Source organism: Halichoerus grypus, chromosome 10 (assembly GCF_964656455.1).
Source record: "Halichoerus grypus chromosome 10, mHalGry1.hap1.1, whole genome shotgun sequence".
Classification (NCBI taxonomy): domain Eukaryota; kingdom Metazoa; phylum Chordata; class Mammalia; order Carnivora; family Phocidae; genus Halichoerus; species Halichoerus grypus.
In genome coordinates this window covers 130,543,850-130,567,373 of record NC_135721.1, presented here as the reverse complement: position 1 = coordinate 130,567,373, position 23,524 = coordinate 130,543,850, and the positions used below count along the sequence as shown (strand labels likewise).

The window sequence follows — 23,524 nt, the reverse complement described above, 5'->3', positions numbered from 1 at the left end:
ATGTGTTCACATTTTCAAATAGTATAGTAAGGGTGATAAAGTGAGCAACTTGAGAAAAATCCTGGATATGCAGATTCGTAGAGAGAGAAGGGAAAAGGAAAGACCCTGTATTCTCCCCTGGCAGATAATTTTAGCTTCCAGAGATCTATTTTGATGTTCTTCATGAACTTGGGTGACACAGTGACATTTCTCGTTTTAGGTGAAAAACCATACAAATGTGAATTCTGCGACTACGCCGCGGCCCAGAAGACATCTCTTCGTTATCATCTGGAGAGGCATCACAAGGACAAGCAGATCGATATTGCCGCCGAAATCAAGACCGATGGGAAAAACCAGGAGACTGAAGATGCACTACTAGCCGCCGACGGTGCGCAAACCAAAAATTTGAAAAGATGTTTCGATGGTGCCAAAGATGTTAAAGGCAGCCCACCTGCAAAGCCACTTAAGGGGATGGCCTCTACCTTTCAGAATGTTCTGGGCAGCACTGTCCAATCACCAGTACACAGAGATACTCAGGATTTCAATAAAAATGCAACTGATGCCGGTACTGATAAAATGGGCAAAGCTCCTGCCCCCGCGGGTTTGGACGTGTTCCCGAAGAGAGCGCCAGGTGACCCGCAGCCCCCCGAGCCCGCGCGTAGGCCGGAGGCGGGGGTCCCTGCGCGCGCGGACGTCAGTGCGGCCCACGGTGCTGACGGCGGCCCCGCGGAGGAGCAGGTGGGCCCGGCGGCCGACGGCAAGCACAGGGCCGGCGGGGACTGTCAGGAGAAACCGCTGAACCTGTCCCTCGGGGCGCTTCACGGCTGCCCCGCCATTTCTCTGAGCAAGAGTTTAATCCCAGGGATCACCTGCCCGTTTTGTACCTTCAAGACCTTTTATCCGGAGGTTTTGATGATGCACCAGAGACTGGAGCATAAATACAACCCCGACATCCACAAAAACTGCAGAAGCAAGTCGGTGCTGCGCAGCCGGCGGACGGGCTGCCCGCCCGCGCTGCTGGGGAAGGACGTGCCCCCGCTGGCGCACTTCCCCAAGCCCCGCGCCAGGCCCGCGCCCGCGCCGCCCGCCAAGGCCGCGCCCGCCGACCGCGAGCGCGAGCGCGCGAAGCCGGGCCCCGCCGCGCCCGCCAGGCCCCCGCCGCCCCCGGGGCTCGACCCCAGCACTTTAGCGCCCAGCAACCTGAAGGCGCCGCGGGCGCCGCACCAGCACCAGCAGCCGCCGCCGCCGCTCGGGGGCGCGCAGGGGGCCGCCCGGCCGCCGCAGGCCGAGCCCGCCAACCCGGAGCGGGGCCGGAGGCCCGAGGCCAAGCCCCGGGTGCCCGCCGCCGCCCCCGCCGCCCCCGCCCCGCCCGGCGCCGCCAACGGCTGTGCGGAGCGCCCCTGGGCGCCGCGGGGCCGCGACCCCCCGAGCGGCCGCCCCGCCGAGCCCGGAGAGCCGCTGCCCAAGCGGCCGCGGCCCGACGCCGAGCCGCCGGCGCCCGCCTTCCGCCGGGCCTTCGAGCTGCCCAAGTACCACGTGGTGCGCGGCCTGCAGTCGCTGCTGCCCGCCGAGTGCGTGTGCCCGCCGCCCGCCGCGCTGCCGCCCAAGCCCCGCGCCGCGCCCGCGCCGCTCTTCGCCTGCGGGCCCGCCGCCGACGGTGAGGCCTGGGGAGGGCTGGACAGAGCCCGGGCCTGGGGGGCGGCGGGCGGCTTTCCGGTGGCCCCTGAGCGCCGTGCCGCACGCGCTGTCCACGGCCGGCGTCCCGTGCACGTGCAGTCTGGGGTCGGTGCTGGGGCCAGGTGCCCGCTCCCCACGCTGAAGTGCTCCGGAGCCGGACCTCGGCTTCCGTCCCTTTGCCACGTACGCGGCTGGCGGTGTCCCCACTAGCAGGTGGCACCTCGCAGTGAACACCCTCCCCACACCCCCCCCCCCCGAGCACGGGCCCCCCACCCAGCAGGAACAGAAAGTGTAAGAACCCCAGTGAACAAGAGTCCTTTGAACAGTTTTGATGCTAGGATTCTGGACTCATGCTGCCTAAGTTTTAGCCTTCGTTAAACATTAAGTGCATTTTAAAAGGGACGCCCTTTCCCCCAAATGGATAAATTGTTAAAGTCGTAGATTTACTTTGGAGTTCTCCCCGTGGAAATGTTTTCAAAACCGTGCTTCCTCCTGGCCGCGTTCCCTTAGAGGTGTGTGGTGCATACCTGTGCACGTAGAGAGGTAGGTCAGAGTGTCCTGGAGACCTGTCCCACTTGGCAAACTCGATTAAACCACTTGCTTTGTCGGATAGAAGTCCTGCTGGTTTGTGCAGGTCCGAAGAGAAATCCATTTGAAACCTCTCAGTTTGTATTAACTTCAAATTAAGGGTTCTGTGTGGTGACAGTACTCTTACCCAGGATAGCTGGATGCCGTTTGATCTGGTATGGATAGCAAATTAAAAAAACAATTTTTTTTCACACACTCCAGTGAATTTCATGAAAATTGTGATGAAATATTAATTTTTGCAGCCTTTTGATCAAAACTGTCTTGTCTTTCTCCCTATAAGCTCTTGAAATGGACAGGAGTCAAAACTTTGCCTTAACTTGAAGAGTCCGGGCTCTGTATTGCAAGCACAATCCTTTTTTATTTTTTTAATTTTTATTTTTTAAAGATTTATTTTTAAGTAATCTCTGCACCCAACGTGGTGCTCAGACTCACAGCCCCGAGATTGAGAGTTGCACACTCCACCAACTGAGCCAGCCAGGCACCCCCCGTAAAATCCTTTTTTTGAATCAGTATTTTTTTTCTCCTTCCCCACATTTTGGTTTCTGATGCATATAAGTTTAAAATATTTTATGCTACCATTTTTTGGGCTTTTTGTTTTTTTCCGGTGCCTAAACCCTGGATCTTGACTTTTTAGTTCTTACTAAGGACAGCATAGTACTTAGATCTATTTTAGCTTTAATGACTTGAAATTTTGTACTGACAAATATCCTCAGGGCACTTAAAAACGTTTCAGTTATAACTTTGCAACGTGCCTGCAGCTGGTGTATTCTGATCCCATTACCAGTGAGGAATGGTGTGAAAATTGACCTCTGACAACCCACATACACCTTCCCAATTGTTGAACTTAATTCTAAACACCTTTTCACATTTTTTTCCAAACAGGAAAAAGGCCTGTGTCGTACCAACACTTGTCCAGCAGCATGCTACAAAAGAGAAACTATGAGAATTTTATTGGAAATGCACATTATCGACCAAATGACAAAAAAACTTGATTTCCTATTTTGTCTAAGAAAGGTGAGCATATACGATGTATTGATTTTACTTAATTGAAAATAAACCATCTAACTTATCCTGTAGAATATAAAGTAAAATTACTTTTATTTATTTATTTACAAGATTTATTTATTTTAGAGCACGAGAGCACAGTGGGGCGGGGGGGGGGGTTGCGCGGAGGGAGAGGGAGAGAATCTCAGCGGAGCCCCGATGCAGGGCTCCATCTCAAGACTCTGAGTTCACAACCTGATCTGAAACCAAGAGTTGGGATGCTTAAAGGACTGTACCACTCAGTAGCCCTTAATTTTAAAGTGTTTTAAAACTTTTGAGTTCTCAGGGTCTGTGGATATCAGTGGTGATGATCATAGTGTAATAGTAATAGCAATTGGAATTTACTAAGCATTTATTTTGTGCTCTGCCTTGAAGTGTTTTATAATCATGACCTCACTTAATCCTTCCCACAGCAGGGGGCATCAGGCCAGGGATTAGCAAACTGCCCTCCACCTGTTCTTGTCTGTAAAGTTTTCCTGGCACACAGCCATGTCCATTCCTCTCTGTATTGTTGGCGGCTTCTGTGCCACATTAGCAGAGCTGGGTGGTGGTGACAGGGAGTGCAGGGCCTGCAAAGCTGAAAATATTTGCACTCTGGCCCTTTATAGAAAATGTTTGCTGACCCCTGGGTTAGGAGGCCCTGGGCGTGCTTTACAGCTGAGGGTACCAAGACTTGGCGTGTGTAACTCGCCCAGTGCTTAACTCTGGCTCTGTCCTAGGTCTGCCGGAACCAAAGCCTGTGCCCTCCTCCCCCCAGCCCTCGTGTTTATAAGAGCTTGTTCAAAGCCTCTGTGCATCCTTGTCTGGGGAGGGGAGTGGGCCAGGAGCAAGTAGTTGCCTTTGGTCTTGGTGGTTCCCATGGCAGATGTATGTAACTAGATACCCAGAAACTGCAGTATCATCATAGTTGTGCGCATAGTAATTTAGTTAATTCTAAGTTTGGCCAGAGTTACGTAAGAGTTACTCTAGGCCTCGTTTACCAATACACTGAAAAGATTGGAGCTTATGGACAGATTTGCGTTCTCTCTCGCAGAAGCCCTTGTCCTGTCACGTGACCGCCATCTAGACTCCCGGTCCAGGGCGGGGTTTCTCCCTCCTGTTTTCAGGGGGACACGCGTGGGGCCCATCAGCCTCATGCGGGTCTGCGCTCCTCTTTCCCCTCAGATAGTGAAAGTAGAATGAGAGTAAAGTGTTGTCACAGGAATGGGGTTAAGTCCACTCTCCATTAAAACAAAAATGAATAATGTATGGATTACAAGGAACGGATCCTTTGTCACCGATTTCCTGTACTCGATGGCACAGTCCGTCAGTGACAGCAAATGCGCACCGTCCCGTTGGCCAGGCCTGGCCTCTCTCTAACCTCTGAGCTTCCCTGCTTGCACTTCCCTCTGCCCGGAACATCCTTCCTGCATCTTCTGTGCCAGATCGCCTCTCCCTGAGACTCCAGGACCAGCTCACACATCAATTCTGTAAAACGTCTGCCGGGAACTGGGGACTTCCCCATTGTGCTCCCTGTGCAGGTGTGATTCATGCCCATCACCCTCCCGCCCCCCTTACCTGTGTGTCCAGCTTCACTGTTGGCTGAGCTTGAGAGGAGACTCCTGTGTTCGGTTGCGTAGCCCACTGCTGGGAATATCCCTGATCCGACTTGTTAAATGTTGGCTGAGCAAATAGTGTTAGAAACTTTCAGTTTCTCGTCAGTGACAGTTGCCTTTGCCAGACTCCGTGTAACTGGTAGGAATTGGGAATCTCGGTAAAATCATCTTCACTAAATCACTGTTCAGTGTATAGTGAGGTGTCTCTGAGGTGTTAGAGTCCAGTGTTAGAGTCCTGATATTTTCATGGCAGCATGTTTTTTTTAAGTAAAGATTTTATTTTTAAGTAACCTCTACACGTGGGCTCCACCCACTGAGCCAGCCAGGCGCCCCTTCGTTGCAACATTTGAGCGTAAGTGGAACTCATTACAGTTCTAGATCCCCTTAGTTCTGTTGGTTGCACTTTTCTCTTACAGATTTTCAAAGCTGTTTTCAGTTTTATCTTCATGGCTCCTCGAACCTTTGTTTCCGTAGGTCTTGATGGCTGTGTGTACTGTCCGTGAATCGAGTTCGTTCATCCTTTGAGCAAGCAGACGGTGGAAGCCCGTGAAATATAAGCTGTGACCGTGCCGTGCATGTAACAAACCAGGAACACTACGGTTTTGTGACGTTGTTCTGTTAACTTTTGTACCAAATAGCAATAAAAACTATAGTTGCAACAGTTGGGTTGTACACAAATGGAGACTGGAAATCTCTATTTTGTCCCTGAATCATATTTTTTTTAGAATCGACCAAATAAGAAGAGTCTTTTGCCTACTTGAGCGCTGCTGGAAAGAAACCATCTGGGTTGGGGAGGGTGGGGTGGGGAGAAAGTCTATGATGCTTGCACCTCAGGTAACTCTGTACATAATTGTAAGTTCTAAACCTGCTTGTTTGGATACTGTGCGTTACTCTTTTTCTCTAATGTAGCTCATCACTTTGAGCGGTTTCCTGCTATTTGTGCTCTTTCGTTTAAAATGTATGTTTTTTTAAAAAAAAATTCTCAATGATTTGTATTATGTTAAATCCTCCTCAGTCTATTGTCTTAACAAAATTGTTAACGGAAGTATTGACCCTCTATGACTATGTGCTGCATATTACTGAGGTCAGCCGTTCTGAATTCGGTGCCCTTTTATTGCAAATTTCGTTTTGTCAACCGAGGGAGTGTCCAGATCCGTGATCCCTTCCCGGAAACAGTGCTGTGGATTTTGGGGTTTTTAAGTGTGTGTGTTTACAGAAAGCCTGTCCTCTGTGGAGCAGCCACATGTCCAGTAAACATACCAGATCGTAGGTGCGGTCCCTTGCATTTACTTTCTATCAAATTAATCATTTTTGTTGGAAAATTCACTGAAATTAGTAGGTAAAAAAACAGAAATGCTAAATTATACACGTGAATGACACATATTGGAAGGAATTTTAAAAAGGACATGAACGTTTTTGGGTAGATTTTAGGTTTGTATCTGGAAGTCTTGGTGTGCCTGGCGTTTGGGTTAACTGTGGACATACTCCGAGTTAATTACAGACACGTTGGTTCTGAATAAGGAACTGTAGGCTGAGCCTTCTGGTCATGGGGAAGATGGGATCTTTCCTCGACCTCCGTTGTCTTCCCATTTTTGGTGGTTTTGAGCAGCAACGTTTTTCTCCGTGCATATGCAGGTTGGGTTTTAAAGAGAGGATCGCCACCAGCTGGCTTACTAGGTGTTTTAAACTTTGGTTCCCTTGATATGCTCTCCGTGGCCGAGTTTCTTCAGCAGTACATTGGTTTAGCAGCCACAAAATATTTTATTAAGAAAACTGTTTCAAAAATAAATTTGCACTGTTAAGTTGTCCTGCCCTGCCCTTCTGCGTTAGAGCGGGAGTAAAGTCCTAAAAGAATCCTGATTTTTTTGTTTCGTTTTCATTATGCAACATGAAGCGTACTTGACAGAAGTCTTAACTCCCATGTTAAAGGGAGAGCTGATTAGAGATCCGTCTGCTGGTATTGCAATGAAGTGCTTTGTATCAGGAAAGTGTACACTATTGACCTTGTTTCCTGTTCACAAGCTGAGCCATATGTACATAATCTAGATTTTTTGTTTTCATAGTTTTGCACTTTTATAGCCTATTTTTGAAGATTAACACATTTTTGCAAGATGATTGACTTGATCTTTGCCTAATCCAATGAGTGTTGCAGAAAAGCTTGCTGTGACTATAAATGTAAATCTTAAAAGGGGATACAAGATAATAGAGGGCTGAAATTTAAACCTGTATTAAAAAAAAAAAATCACCAAATCTATTTGAAAACAAGTCAATTCATGTCATGCTGAAATTTTGGGGGCTTTCAGATTTCTCCTTTCTTCACCACATTTCTGAATTTCTGAATGCATAAAAATGTCCTTTTTTTTCACAGCCCTTGTACTCCAAAAATTTTTTTTGTTTGTTTTTGTTTTTGGTCCATCAGTATTAACTATTGGGATACTACTGGTTTTGTATGTTTTTTTTTTTTTTCCTTTGAGACAACAGTGCATATAATAGAGGTACAATCCGTTGGATTTTTGTTTATGTATTTATTTCATTCCAGTTTGATTTATTTTAATTGTTGATACTTGTCAAACGGTAGACATTACTTGTTTTATTTATGATATATTTCAGCTTAAAGTTATGTTATTATATGTGGATGTAAATATAGATTTGGTGTTTTGCAGTCTTGCGTTTTGGTCTTTATTGTGTCCCTGGTTTCTGTTTTTGTTTTATTTAACTTTTTATAAGTACAATTTTAAGCCTACAGGGTAGAAGAGAGGTCAGTGTTCTGAATCCTCGATGCTCGCCCGCAGTATTTTGCCCCTCCTCCCTTTTCTCCCCTGAGTACTTTAAAGCAAATCTCAGATGTATAAGGGCTTTCATGATTACGTGGAGCTAAATGGACGGTGATTCCTCATAACCAGCCTCCATGACCGCATTGCCTTGTCTTAAAAGTGGCTTCTCATAGTTGGTAAGTTGTGACCAGGGCCCAAACAAGATTCACTTAATTGGTTTAGAAGATTGGTTTTTTTTTGTTCTTTGTTTTTTAAGATTTATTTACTTTTAGAGAGAGAGAGAGAGAGCGGTGGGGGCAGGGGCAGAGGGAGAGCAAATTTTAAGCAGACTCCACACTAAGTGGGGAGCCTGACGTGGGGCTCAATCCCATGACCCTGAGATCAGGACCTGAGCTGAAACCAAAAGTCAGACACTTACAGACTGGGCCACCCAGGCGCCCCTAGAAGATCATTTTTTTAAGTCGATTTTAATCTATGTCCCTCTCCATACACACATTTTATTTATTGAAGAGGCTGGGAAATTGGTCCTGTAGAAGTTTGCACATTTTCTTTGGGTTTATTGCACATTTGAGGTTTCATCTCACCCGTTTTCTCCAGTCTCTCTATGTCCTATGAACGGGTGAAGTTTTAAAGTAGATTTGAGCTCAGTTTTGGGGAGGAGGGGTCTCTGTGCTCCCAGTTGCATCATCTCTGGACACCTACAATACTTGGTTTTCCAACCTGTACTCAAGTTGGATCAGTGGGTTCAGATGTCAGACTGTCCAGCTGTAATAAAGTTCTCCGTCAGCCTCTCTCCTTTGGGTTTTAGCGGCCATTGATGAGCATTAAGAATATTGCAAAAGGTGATTTAAAGTTCTGTCATTGCCTCTGCATTTAATATTGAGCAGAAGACCTCGCTGGTGATTATTTGATTGCCCTGAATACAGCTTGAACAAGAAAGGATAGATAAAACTTGATTCTCCCCCTTGATTACCCAGCTTTGAGAATAAAGTCTGGTGCCCAGTATCCTGTCTGGTCCTAGACATGGCTGGTGAATACACTTGAGAGTTTTTTGTTGGGAACTCTATACATTTGATGAGTTTTAAGCAATTGCAGGCATCATTTTGATGCTTAGAGTCTCCTGTCTTTGGCCAATGGGCTCCTTCAAGTTGGCTCAGTGTGTTTTGGGCAACAGTCTGAAGGCTTCTTAGCTTTTTGCCTAAGATGTTCTGAACTCATCCATTTCCTGACCAAGACCTGGAGAGTTAACTTCTCCGAGGATCCTGGGTTCCTTTTACGGGAAATGGTAATTACAAGTGGTAACTTGGGGATAAGGATGCTCATCACTCCTGGTTCGCTTCAACCCCCGGGGCTTCTTAACCTAGAGAACAAGGATATACTTTTTTAAGAAAAAAAATACCTCAGGAGCGCCTGGGTGGCTCAGTCGTTGGGCGTCTGCCTTTGGCTCAGGTCATGATGCCAGGGTCCTGGGATGGAGCCCCGCATCGGGCTCCCTGCTCCGCGGGAAGCCTGCTTCTCCCTCTCCCACTCCCCCTGCTTGTGTTTCCTCTCTCGCTGTGTCTCTCTCTGTCAAATAAATAAAATCTTTAAAAAAAAAAAAAAAAACTTCAATGAATTATATATATATATTTTTTTAACTCAAACGTGGGGCTCCAACTCAACCCCGAGATCAAGAGTCACATACTCTACTGACTGAGCCAGCCGGGCGCCCCTGTATTGCTGTTTCTAACTCAAATTTAAAATAAGGTTTTTATTTCTTTGATTTTATATTTGATTCTCTGAAAACTTGGGTTCCTGATATCAACATAACTTGCTTTATCCTACTGCAGGTAGCAGTTAAGTCATGATGCCAATATTACCAACATTCTAAGTGGAGATTTCAGATTTTTTACTAGTTCCTCTTGTTTATAACTGGTTTTCAACTTGTCCTGGACTAGCAAAATCATCATCATTGGGAAATTGCTAGAAATGCAAACCATCAGGTTCACTTAAAGCTGCTGAATCAGAAACTTTGGGAGTGGGGCAGGGTGGGTGGGTATCTAGAAGTCTCTACTGGAGACTCTACCGAGTAAATTCCACTCAAGGAAAACAGCATGGGTTAGGGAGCCTGAAATTCCTCGTCTGTAGATTTGAGTTTGTAAAAAGTTGTATCAAAGAAGAAAAAAAAAATGACTTTTTTTTTTATTGCCCTTTACCCTTACTCACCCAGTGAGATTTCATCATCACTTTTGCACACACATCAAACGCCTGAATTTCCATGGCTGCTGTAGACGGTAACCCTCAGAATCGCATTGCCAAGCCCCGACCGCCTTCCCCCCCTCCCGATTCTGGCCGTTGGGTCTGGAGGAGGGCTGAGACCCGGCATGCCTAACAGGCACCCCACGAAATTCTTAGTTACTCCAGAGTGAGAAATTACCTTAAACTTCCCTAGATTCTTGATTTGGAATTCTAAGTGACCTAAAATAGCTTCAAATTGGCAACTGTAATCTCATTACAATGATAATGAAAATGTCCTTGAATTAAGTGCCTGACAGGCATCCTCTTGGTTTGTCAACGGACTATGCCACCCTCATCCCCTCCGGGGGGTTTTCCCTTTAACCCCCAGCAGCCCCGGGTAGGGATTTTAGGAACAGATGGATCCTTGACAAGTCAGGGCCCGAGGGTTCAGAGCTCGGTGGGCGTTTGTCCCGCGTCAGGACCGCCCCCAGCCCTGCCCCGGAGCCCGGCCGTGTCACCACCAGCACCTGTGCATAGAATAAAACCCCCAAATCCTCGCCGTGGCTTGCTTGCAAGGCCTGATCCCTGGCCTCGCGGATCCTTGTTCCCTCATTTTTTGTGCCAGCCACAGAGGCCTTGGTTTTCCTTCTAGAAACTTCTGGGCACCTTTTTCTGCAGTGGTACTCTTGCTGTTTCAAGGCCTGGTTATGCTTTTTTTTTTTTTTTTTTAAAGATTTTATTGATTTATTTGACAGAGACACAGCGAGAGAGGGAACACAAGCAGTGGGAGTGGGAGAGGGAGAGGCAGGCTTCCCGCGGAGCAGGGAGCCCGATGCGGGGCTCGATCCCAGGACTCTGGGATCACGACCTGAGCCGAAGGCAGATGCTTAACGACTGAGCCACCCAGGTGCCCCATGGCCTGGTTACACTCTTATCCCAGGTAGTCTGTCCCCCGCCCCGACTTCACCTAAATGCTCATACGTCACCTGCCCTGAAGCCTTTCCAGCCTCCCCACATCTGTATCTGGTATTATTTTTCCTCATAAAACTCAGTACCACCTGCCATTATGGTGTGTACTTGCTTGCTGGTCTTGCCCACTTGAAGGTGGGCTCCCCGGGGGAAGAAGTTTATTTTATCGATGTTTCCCGTGGGCATAGCCCAGAGTTTGGCTCTCCTTCAATATCTGTTGGTAGGATGGATGGATGGATGGATGGATGAATATACATGATTTATTCCAGCCCAGCAATTCTTTAATGACAGAGAGATGGTCTCCTAGAATTATCTCAATAACCTCCTACCTATGAGATTATCTACTGAGTCACACTGCACGTAAGCGTTTCCATCAACTCGTGGCAATAAACTGTAATACTCAACTCTCGTTAGTTTATTATCCCTTATATATCCTTATACCAAGTGAAAGGAGTTTCACAGGCTGCTGCATGGGTGGGCAGGTATTTCAGAAGAATAAAACGTAATGAGGATCAAGAGAGTTTTGGTCTGGAGTCTTTGAATGGTTTTCTGTGTGTGTGTGGGTAGAGTGGTGAGGATGGGCAGAGTAGATAATCGGATTATAGGAGATCGGAAGCCTGGAGACAAGTGTTATTCACATTTGAGACGTTTACACGCTGACAGGTCACCTCCATAGAGCAAAACTGCCCGTGGTCCACACCAACACAAGCACCATGCATCAGAGGAAAGGTTAACATGATGTGGTCGTTCTTAAAACTTTTGGCTTCAGAATCGTTTTACACTCTTAGAAATTATTCGGGGTCCTCAAAAGTTTTTGCTTCTGTGGCTCATGCTTATTGATAGTTACCATAGTAGAGTTTAAAGCAATGAAAACACTTAATAATTCAAGAGGAAAAATAATAAACCCGCGACATGTTAATATGAAAAACATATTTTTTTCATCGTAAATAACAAAATTCCCAAAGTGAAAGAAATTTTATGAGAAGACTGGCAATGTTTCACCTTTTTGAAACCACCTTTAGTGTCTTATTTCATGAAAGAGGGTGGGACGGTCATCTCTGCCGTTCGTTCGGTCTTGTGTGACATTACACATCATATGGCCTGTGGAAAGCAGGTAACTTCATAGTATATTAGGTCTTTTTGACCCTGTGGACCCCCTGAGGGGGCTTGGGACCTCAGAGGTCCCTGGACTATTCTGTTAGAGCTTCTGGTATAGCGCAGTGATCGAGGGCTTTACACGGGACAGAGACGGTGCTCTAGCACCTCTATTTTCCTCCATTAAAAACCCAAATTTTGCACAAAAGGACAGATAGTATATGATTCCCTCTATGTGAGGAAGAGTCCAATCCACAGAGACCGAAAGCAGAATGGCTGTTGCCTGGGGTGAGGGGCAGGGCAGGGGAGGAGGTGGAGGGTTTCACGGGGACAGAATTTCAGTTTGGGAAGATAAAAAAGTTCTGGAGGTGGATGGTGGTGATGGCTGAATAACAGTGTGACGGCCACTTAACGCCACTGAATTGTACACTTAAAAATGGTTAAAATGGCAAATTTTACGTTAGGCATATTTTACCACAATACAAAAAACATCTTAATTTTAAAATTATAAGCATAATACGTTCTTATAAAAAAGCAAGCCTCAGGTAAATCTATAGTAAAGAAAGTGAAACTCCCTTCTCTAAAGAGGAACACCTTTAATAATTCAGAATCTATGTCTTCTGATTTTTCTCTATGCCCATGCTATTACTTATTATGGTTACCAGATATGGGATTATTCTATAGCCTTTTTGAAAATTGCTCCTCCGCTCCTCCCTCGATTTAATATATAAGTATTGAGCATTTACTATGTGCCCGAGGCAGCGCTAAGAGATTTTACATGCATTATCTAAGGTGGCGATTTATCCTCCCCATTTGACAGATAAGGAAACTGAGGCCCAACCAAGTTAAGTTGCCCATGGCTGATAAAGAGGTTGAGCTATGTCTGTGCTTTTCACATGTTGATAAGCAGCTGGCTAGTTCATACATGAGTTTTATGAAAGGGGGATAATTCTGTGACTCGATGAAGTAGTAACTTGGATTTGATTATATTTGGAACCAAACTGGTCTCCAATTAGGGTGAAGGTGGTGAGCACAATATCCTTCTGCCACATTGCATGTGAGAAGTGCATCCTTAAAGAGAGTCAACAGTGGAACACTTTGATTCAAGGCTATTTTTCCCATAGAACTAACTGAGGGAGGGACCCCAGACATTTTATTTCACACGTGAACGTGTTCAATAAACTGCACCACCAGGTGGCGCTGTGGTAAACAAACTTCATTTACTTGGTCCCACCGGCTTTGACGAATTTCAACTATTTGGGACAATCTTTTCAAAGACAGAGTGTTTGTGTTATTTTAAATCCTGCAGGAAAAAAAAAAGGAAAAACAAAACAAACAAAAAAAGAAAATAAATCCTGCAGGAAATATGAGACCCTATTAACGTGGTTTTATTGAAATATCTAAAATTTTTATGGTTCAACATTCCATGAGCTAGCCTTTATGTTCATTACTCAGTTTAGTCCTTGCACTTAGTGATTGTAACACTGAAGCAAAACACTCTTATTTGGGTATTCATTTCCAGGAATGCTGAAAACTCAGTTTAATTTTTTTTTTTTTTTAGAAAGGAACTCTGGTTTTCACTGTCTTCTCCACTGTGTCCTCAGATGCTGGCTTCTCAGGGAAAGCCTGGGCAGGACGGAGGTGTCTCTGGCTTCTGCCTTGCAGGGAGGATATAAGGCAGATAGGTACAGGTTCAAATCAATTATCCCGACACGGGGTGAAGTCCTAAAAGAGAAGGCAATCTAGTCCTGCGGAGAGGTAGGGCAGCTTGAGCCTGTGATCTTCCTGTCTCTTCCTCTTTCTCTACTGCCCCCTCTCCTTCCCTACCCATCTCCCCACTTCTTGTCTCTCTGCCCCCCATTCTAAGGTGACACCATCAAGCACTTCCGGAAGTGGATTGGGCTTCGTAGGGCTCAGGGACCTCAGGAAAACTAAGGTGGAAAAATGCTCAAACTCGCCAGTCACCCCCAAAGGGAAAGTAAAGCCACAGATCACAGTGATAACAAGACTTCTTGAATTTCCATTCAGATACAAGTTCAATACAACAAATATCCCCTCGGCTGTGCCTCGTGATGTAAATAATTCTGATTTCAGATTTTTTAAAGTACAGAGATGATGGTATTGCATGAGCAGTAATACCGATGATTTGGTACATCAAAATAGCACAGGTGCAAATGCCTACCAAGAATAGAGTGCATGAGTAAATCGTGGTGTATTCTTACAGTCGAATACTATACAGTAGTGAAAACAAATGATCTACGATGTCACAGAGTAACATGGATAAACCTCACAAACTTAATTCTGAGCGAAAGATACCAGGCACAAGAGAGAATGTTCTGTACAATTCCACTTATGTAAAGGACAAAAACCAGCAAAACTAACCTATGTTGTTAGAAGTCAGGATGGTGGGTGGTGTGGTGCTGGGGGGGGGGGACAGCAAACAGGTACAGGGGGGCTTCTGGGATGCTGCAAATACTTCTTTTCTTCATTTGTGTGCTGGTTTATTTTGTGCAAATTCATTGAGGTCTATATGTGTGATTTGGGCACCTTTAGATGTATGTTACAGTTTAATTAAAAAAATGAAAAACTAGCACAGTAAAGCGTTTGGGAATGCCAGAATATAAAAACCAGGACAATATGAAGGCTTCGACTCACAAGGTACCTTTTATGGCCAGCACCATCTAACGTCATTCTCCAAACAAGCAAGCTGAGGCTCGGACAGTTAGGCTCTGGGCCACTGGGCACAGGTAGGATTGAGCAGGGCAGGGATTCGGACCCAGATGTGGCTGCGTGCAGATCCTTAGGTGCATCCAGGGTAGCCCACACCTCCTCCAGGTTGTATGATGATTGCTACACTGTTAGACATTGAGATAGCCATTTGGGAAGCTGGCCATAGGCTGACTCTCTGGTGCAGGACTGTGAGGTCCATGAGGGCAGGTCAGGCTCCTTCATGCACTCATCATTTATTTATTGAGGGCCTATCATCTGAAAAGACAAAACTCCTTGGCCTCATGGAGTATTAAATAAGTATATTATATGTCAGAGCTTATAAGAACTAGTAGAAAATTAACTGGTAAGGAGGGGTCAGGACTTGGATTGGGGGTGGGGGTGCAACTTAAAAAAAGTCCTCACCCAGGAGATGAGATTTGGACAAAGACTTGAAGGACAAGAGAGTGTGAGCCATGTGGTGATTTGGAGAGAAACATTGTGGGCAAAGGAGACAGCATGTGCAAAGGCCCTGTATCACTCAAGGACAGTGAGAAGGTGCAGGTGGCTGGCTGGCCTGGTGGCTGAGGACAGGAAAGGGGATGGGGTCTTGTTGGCCTGTTGGAAGGATTTTGGTTCTTGCTCTGAGCGTGATGGGAGCCACTCCATGGGAGTGGGTTTGAGCAGAGGATTAACGTGATTGGGCTTAGTCACGGCTGTATCCCCAGCAACTAGCCCAGTGTCTGAGCATGATGGGACACGGTGATGAAATCACTGATGTTATCTCCAAATGGGCTTGAACATTCATGCAGCAGAGACACTTGACCAGCTGCTCAACATACCACATTGAACTTGATTTCCATTTCTGGAACACCCCCTCTGTTGGTGCATCTGACCCCTGTGGGGAGGGTCTGGAGGACTTCCTGGCAGACGTGCCATCTCATCTGAGACTTGCATAAGGAGCTGGCAAGGTTTGCACTTGCTGTTCCCTCTGAACTCGCCCTTTGGGAGGCTGAAGGCAGCAAGGCCCACTTCAGGGATCATCGGCAGGTGGGACCCACCTGAGCAGAGAGTTTTCTGCCAGGGAAGGATTTGAAGAGGCCGACGAGGTGCTGGTTACCTGGCTGGGGAGGTCCATGTCATCTTGTGGCCAACGGAATGACAACGGGGGCCGCAACACTGCAGAACAAGATCCACAGTTTTATCGACCAGAGGCAGAAAGGCAACGTCAAAAATCAACGGCAAGACTTGAACTTTTGGTTGAACTTGTATTAAGTCTCTCTCATTATTATCGATTAGATTTTGAAGGTGAGCAGGCAAGTGCAGCGAGTTGGAAAATGGAATCCTCTAATGACTCCTTTTATTGCTTTTTGTTGATCCTGAATATAAAACAAATAATCATAGATCACAGCCAGCTCCATGGCCTCCTTTCATGTGCAAATACAAACGTGAAGAAGCTCAAGGATTTTCACAAGTAGCATCAGCCTGACGGGACACTGGCTGGCGCCGCGAGGTCCTATTTTATGCAGGTTTGAATCATGCAAATCCAAAATTGTGAATTAGATGCACGGCAGATGGAGCTCCACTGTGGGCACCAAACGTGCAAGAGTGTGAACCCCATGAAATTAGAAATTCCCCAGGAGGCTTACGTCGGCCAGAGCGAGCCCATCTTCAGAGATGTCTTTCAGAGGATGTCAGGGTTTGGGGTTTTCTCTCCCTGAAGAACATGCAACCGTTCTGTAGTCCCAAGCTGGATACCTTGGAAATCAAAGCCCATTTGGCGAAAGAAAACATTTCAAAAAATTCAAATGAAAGATTGTAGCTGATCCTTAACTGAATAGGGATCGTGTTCTTTTATGACAGAGTCCTTTCCATGCTGTTGAAATTGCCCCTTCAATAAAAAGGAATGAAACCATGTATGCAAGTGGTTAAAACAACCAGATAGGATTTATAAAGGAGAACGAGAGTCTTGCACACGCCCCTCTCCGCCCCGGTCCTGCTCGCAGAGGCGACATGTCTCCATCTGGCCAAGCTTCTAGATGGTTCCGCCAGGATATTGCCGCTCTTGTCTCTGGAATCCGCTCCACTCCCTTGTGGTGGGATTTTTATTTTATTTTTTATTTTTTTTATTTTTTATTTTTTTAACAATGGAATTTTTTTGTTTATTTATTTATTTTTATTTTTTTAAAGATTTTATTTATTTATTCATTAGAGACAGAGAGAGAGAGAGAGAGAAGCAGAGGGAGAAGCAGGCTCCCAAGGAGCAGGGAGCCCGATGTGGGACGCGATCCCAGGACCCTGGGATCATGACCTGAGCCGAAGGCAGACGCTTAACCATCTGAGCCACCGAGGCGCCCTTGTGGCGGGATTTTTAGTTCGCCAATTGCAGTGCTTCCCAGAGGAGGCACTATCGGCATTTGGGGGCAGGACAACTCTTTGTGGTTGGGACTGTCCTTCCGTCGCCAGATGGGGCCTGGCAGTCCTGCCCCCGCCCCACCCCCGAGGTGGAGGATCTGCCCGTGACGTGAGGAAGAGGTTCCCCCAAAGCCCTTTGGCGGGTGGGAGCTCCTTGCAGTTGGCAACAACCACGCTGCGACCTCGTGACTCTAAGTAGTGGTGACTCAGTACTTCCCACCTCCGCACGTTGTCTGAGGATGGTAATGGTCCGCATCTTGCCACATCTCTACTTTCGCTTCTCAGTTTCCGTCATTGCTACTTCTCCTGTTTTAAGACGTGGGACATTCGATTTGGGTTCTGGAGCCATCATAATGTCCACACTTACCTAGGCTGATTCTAGGTACTGGAACGTTGTACGATGTACATGCTGCTTATTGAACCCCCCAGTGGTAGACCACGCTCGTTGCTGTTCTCTTGTTCTGTACAAGTTCCAGATCTTAGCATTCGCGTGTTTTCTTGGGCAGGCTTGCCCACAAGACTGAGCTGTGTGGGTGCTGAGCACGCCTTGCTTATCCTGGTATCTCCAGGTCCCCGTACCTGGCCTGACATTCAGAAGATGTCGGAAGGAAGGTGGAGCTAGGCTCGGTTGGAGGTGAGGAGGCTCAGGGCACATGGTGATTTTTGTGGGCCCCTTCCTCTGTGAAGGAGGCATACAGACATGTGTAGGAAAAGAAGAGAGGGAAGGAGGTAGGAAGGAAGGAGAAATATTTTACCCCTGCATTGGTATAGAGATGAATAGAATCCAGGCTGGATTCATGATCATATATTTATTGTTATTATATTCGTCTTTCTTTTCTGATTTTAATAGAAATTAAAATGGTTTGTCTCCCTCTCTGACTCTTAACTCTAGGAAACAAACTGAGGGTTGCTGGAGGGGAGGGGGGTGGGGGGAAGGGGTAACTGGGTGATGGGCAGTAAGGAGGGCACGTGATGGAATCAGCACTGGGTGTCATATGCAAGTGATGAATCACCGAACTCTACCTCTGAAACTAATAATACACTATATGTTAATTTATTGAATTTAAATAAAAATTTAAAAAAGAAATAAATTAAAATGAAAACATTCTCATGGGTCCCAAAATCTCATAGACCTGGCATGGCACCTGCTGTTCCTAAGGGAGGGCTGGGCACCGACCAAGCAGGATGAACCAGGAAGGCTGTTATCCTTCCACAGAAACCTTGCCACACCAGGCCCAACACCTCCCACCCAGTATGTCCCTCCTCCAGGGTGAAATGCAGCATCCTCAGAATGTGGGGAGGGAGGGCTGCGTGGCCATCGCTGCTCACCAACCCAGTCTCGCCTCTTCCTGGGGCCTCTCTGACCTCTGAGGCTCTGCCAGTGTCCCCTTCTGCCTCCGAGACCTTCCCCAAGACGCCCACCTTCTTCCGCAACACCCCCTTTCGTTGCCGGGTCCGGCTGGTGGCCCCTTCTGAGCTACCCGCTGCCTGGAGTGCCCACACGCCCCTGCATGGCTCTGACCTTCAAATCATCCGTTTGCTCCTTCACAGGCCCCAGCAGACCAGGAGCTCCTGGAGGGCAAGGAGGGAGTTTGCTCAGTTCATTCAATAACTCTGAGCCCAGTGCATAGTAGGAGCTGGAGGAAAAAATGCAAGAAATAAAATTATGTAAATTACACTTTAATTAAAAAATGTCCATTGCTGGAAAAATAAGGCTGACATGCTATTGGTGAAATTGGCAAAAGAGAACTAAACTTTGCATAATACAAAAAAGTTGAAGATACCATTCAGTAGAATGTGACAGACCATGGAGAGCCCAAGCAGGTCTATCATGCGGAGAACGCTGGGATTTTGGTTGAAAACAGTAATGCTTCAGACGGAAATGTTTTGGTTTGCATAGATTTCAATTGCACCGTTACTCCATTTTTAGGGTTCTTCCAGCAGTTTCCCAGATAGCGTCTCAAGCTTTAGTTAGTTAATATTCAGACAATTACATTTCATAATCAGTCACAAAATTGTGCTTTGTTGTTAAAGCTGTTGAAATATCCCTGTTTTTTTTTTTTTTTAAGGTTTTATTTATTTATTTGAGAGAGAGAGTGAATGAGAGAGAATGAGCGCTCATGAGTCGGGGGAGGGGGGCAGGGGAGGGAGAAGCTCTGCAAGGAGCCTGACATGCGGCTCGATCCCAGGAACCTTGGATCATCACCTGAGCCGAAGGCAGACACTTAACCGACTGAGCCACCCAGGTGCCCCTAGACTTTGACAGTGTTAAGAAGTACTGGTCAATGTTGTGTGGAACGTCCACCAATCCGGACTTGTCTGCTGTTTTCTCCTGCTTAGCTTGGGGTTATGGGATTTGGGGATGTAGACGACAGAGGTGAAGGGCCCCCCCATCACATCATTGTCAGGTGTATAATGACACCCACAGGCAGACACCACCCTTTTCAAGTGATCAAGGTTACATGTGCATTTTTATGTTGTTACATCTATTTGATTGTCATAAGCCATGAGACACATAGGGAAACTATGATTCCAGGCATTGATCCGACCAAAGTGTTGTGGATTTCATAAGGAGGGTCAGGCATGGCCCTGTCTTTAAGGAATGGGAAACTGAGACTCCCAGAGTCTCTGCACCTTTGCCAGCGCGATCCAGCATGTGGGCAGCAGAGCCAAGATTCGAACGTGACTCTAACTCCATATCCTTGTTTTGTGTTTTTTTATTTAAAAAAATTTTTTTAAGTAGGCCCCATGCCCAGCACAGAGCTCAGTGCGGAGCTTGAACTCACGACCCTGAGATCAAGACCTGAGCCGAGATCAAGAGTCGGACGCTTAACCGACGGAGCCACCCGGGCAACCCCTTGTTTTGTGTTTCTTGTTTCTCCTTTTGGCACCAGTGATTCCAAATAACAAAAACAATAACTAAAAACAAACAAAAATTTTTGCTAAAACTTATTAAGACCTGGCTGTGAGCCTGGCACCATGTGGTGACATAGGCATTATCTTGCTTAATCTTCGGGACTGACTCACGACAAAGAAACCGTATATTCTCCTATTTGTCAGATGAAGAAACAGACTTTGGGAGGTTTTAACGTTGGCACATTGCTGAGCTGGTGCGAGAACCAACCCCTCCATCACATACACGGAGAACTGTTTTAAAAAATATCTGTCTATCATCTATTTATTATATGGAGGTGAAATTTGCAAAACTTAAAATTAACCATTTTAAAGTGTACAGTTCAGCCTTTAGTATATTCGCATTGTCGTGCTACCACCACCTCTAACAAGTCTCAAAGCATTTCCATCACCCCAAAAAGATGCCCATACCCATTCGGCTGTCACTCCCCATTCTCCCCCTCCCCAAAACGCCTGGCAACCACGAGTCTGCTTTTTCCTTCTACCGATTTACCTATTTTGGATATCTCATAAAAACAGAATCATACAACATGTGGACTTTTGTGTCTGGCTTCTTTTATTTACCGTAATGTTTTCAAGGTCTGCCCATGTCCTGCCCTGTATCAACACTTCATTCCTTTCCATGGCTGGACCCTGTTCTCTTGCATGGACACACCACCCTTTGTTTATCCCTCATAGATAGACAGACATTTCGGTTGTTTCCGTCTTTTGGTTCCTGTAACTGCTATGACCACGATGTACATGTCTTTGTTTGCATACCTGTTTTCAGTTCCTTTGGGTGTGGAATTTTTGGTCTTATGGACCACCATATCCCACACATTCATTTTTCTTTTCTTTTTAAATATGAAAACCAGGGGTGCCTGGGTGGCTCCATCAGTTACACGTGTGACTCTTGATCTCAGCTCAGGTCTTGATCTCAGGGTCGTGAGTTCAAGCCCCGTGTCGGGCTCCATGAATTATAAAATAAAAAATAGAATCTGAAAATGCATTTTTGGTGTGATACTTTCCCCCAGATTTTTAATCTAAATTATACTAATTGCACTTTCTTAGTTTTGAGTCGCTAATGCTTGGAACAGTGACTGACAAACTAAGTAAGTGTATTGCCAACCCTTGATGACAAAAACCGCCAAAACCTCTTTCGTGCCAGTCAATGAATTTGTACCTTATTAATGACGACATTTGAAAAACTTATATATGTAACATCTGTTCTAGGCATATAATTGAGTCTTAATGAGAACTGCTTTATAATGAATGATGAGGGAGCTCTTATTCATGCCAAGGAACACAGGCCGTATTTTGTTTTTAATCTGTCTATCTCAATCTCACAAATTAGATGTGGGGCCCACTGTTCCATTTTATTGATTAGGAAACTGAGGCCTGAGGGCGTGTCCTCTCAGAAGTAAAGCCTGGATTCACACCCACATCCTAGTCTCTGTTTAACTGGGTTACGTTCTCTGTCTGGAAGACTCTGGAACACTCAAGAACCCACACTTAGGTAGAGGCCCCACTTTAGTTTTATTTAAAAAGCCCATTAGAGCAGCCTTCTTAAACTGGGGGTCCAGGTCAGGAAAGGTTTTCCCCCAAGCCATGGTAATGCAGCTTCTGGCCACACGGGGGCAGTCTTAGCTAAGGGTAGCAATTGTGCCTTGGAAACAGGCCGGGCTCCCCAACAGGGAAGCTGGCTGCTCCGTTTCTAGGCCAACTTTAGGAAATTAATCAGCAACTGTAGAACTCTGGGTAAACAAATATAAAACAGATCAGACATCAGCTCAGAAAACCATAGCAAGGATTCTCACCTGTTTAAGGGGAGGGACGGGTCTCCTGTCTGCTGGACAGTTGCACCCCAGCCCAGATGTGAGCTGGGGTTCACTCCCCGAGGGATTCCGTTGTCACAGACAGATGATGACCCCAAGGAGAGGGCACCACTTAGCCGCCGAAGAACGTTCTCAGCCTTCTTTCCTGAGAGCGCAGGCAATTGCATGACACACTTATTTCAAAAGCAGATAAAAGCAAGTGTCCAGGGCGACCTTTAGTTTTGGTGGGGGGGCAGAGGTCCTCAGATTTTTGGAATTCATTAACCAATAACATTGAAAAAACTGGTGTCATCATAGGATGGATATCAGGTTTTGATCTTGCCAGTGAAGGGTATTAAAAAAATACAGTTGGCATTTACTATTACTGTCATTTTGTTGGAAAAATATAACTGAAGACCTAAAGGAGGACAGTCCTTTAAATTGACCCCCCCACCCCACACCAAAAAAAAAGAGCCTCATGAAAAACAAAACACTAAAAACTTCATTAAGACTCGAACAAAGATCCACCTTGGGAGGCATTATTCTAAACGTGTTAATTCTTTTGGTTGGAGAGAAATTTCTTAAGGAAATCAAGATAGCAAAGGACAAGGAACTCACCCGAATTTCCCTAAAGGCATTGTGCATTTTCCCCGGACTGGGAAGAGTTCACCTTTCTTGAGCGAATGCAATGGGCCCTGTTCCCCCCACCCCCACTGTCTCATTTAATTCTTGGAGCTCCCCTTTGAGATAGGAACTTTGTATCCTTCCCATTTGTAAACCAGCTCTCCAAGAGTTTGTGGGGCCTGCAGACAGCTGGGGAGGCTTTAGCCCTGAGATTTGAATGCGGACCATGGCAACAGCAGAGCCCCCTACCTAACCATCGGGCAACATGGCTTTTGCTCTCTGTTTGATCCAGGTTGCTTTAGAAAGAAAAGCTGTGGGTTTCCTGATAATTTAAAAACAGCCACCACCCCACCTGGCCATCAACGAAGGAAATCACTTTCAGTTTCAAGGCAGCTAAGGTGTGAGCATGGTTCTTTTTGTTATTAAAAAAATGGGGGGAGGATTTGAAGGTTGAACTCTATAACCAAATTTGCATCCTCCTTGGCTCACTTAATGGGATATGATAAAGCATTTTCCCCAGTTACTAATATTCTCTGTAGCCATACTTTGTGAAGGTTGTAACATCTTCCATTGATGAATGAAACATATATTTGGCCCCTACTATCCTGTACTGAGTTGTCTTAGTCTGGGTAACAGAGCACCACACACAGGTGGCTCATAAACAAATCTATTTTTCACAGTTCTGGAGACTGGGAGTCTGAGACCAGGCAGGGTCAGCATGGTAGGATGGTCTTCCCTCTTCTGGGCGAAAGATTTCTTGCTGCGTCCTCACATGGTAGAAGGTGGGGGAGTCTGTGGAGTCTCTTTTAGGTCCTATTCAGAAAGGCTTCACCCTCCTGACCTAATCACCCCCCAAAAGCCCCACCTCCTACCACCATCACACTGGGCACGGGATTTGGGGAGCATACAAACATAGAGACTGCAGCACTTACCTTAAGTTCCCAAGAGTTCATTGTTTCTAGAAAATACTGCATTGGACATCCTTCTGCATTTGGTTTTTTTCACATTTCAGATTTCCTTATGGTTAGATTTTTCAGAAGTGGGCTTAATGGGTCAAAGGCTAGAATATTTAGAAACTTCTCAGAACATGTGCACAATGAACACACAGTTTGATTTAACAGAGGCCCGGTAGAAA

At 46.0% G+C, this 23,524-nt stretch overlaps 1 protein-coding gene across 6 annotated transcripts in view; it reads left to right on the top strand.

The window, feature by feature from the left end:
• The window catches only part of ZNF217 (zinc finger protein 217), a 37,407-nt gene extending 29,862 nt beyond the window's left edge, over positions 1-7,545 (top strand). For all 6 annotated transcript variants that reach the window (XM_078057315.1, XM_078057317.1, XM_078057316.1 and 3 more), the window contains 3 exons: positions 200-1,636; positions 3,127-3,258; positions 5,358-7,545. In XM_078057315.1, the coding sequence (XP_077913441.1) occupies positions 200-1,636; positions 3,127-3,236 (1,547 nt within the window). In that variant the 3' untranslated portion in view covers positions 3,237-3,258; positions 5,358-7,545. The remainder of the gene's footprint in view (positions 1-199; positions 1,637-3,126; positions 3,259-5,357) is intronic.
• The last annotated feature ends 15,979 nt before the right edge of the window (positions 7,546-23,524 follow it).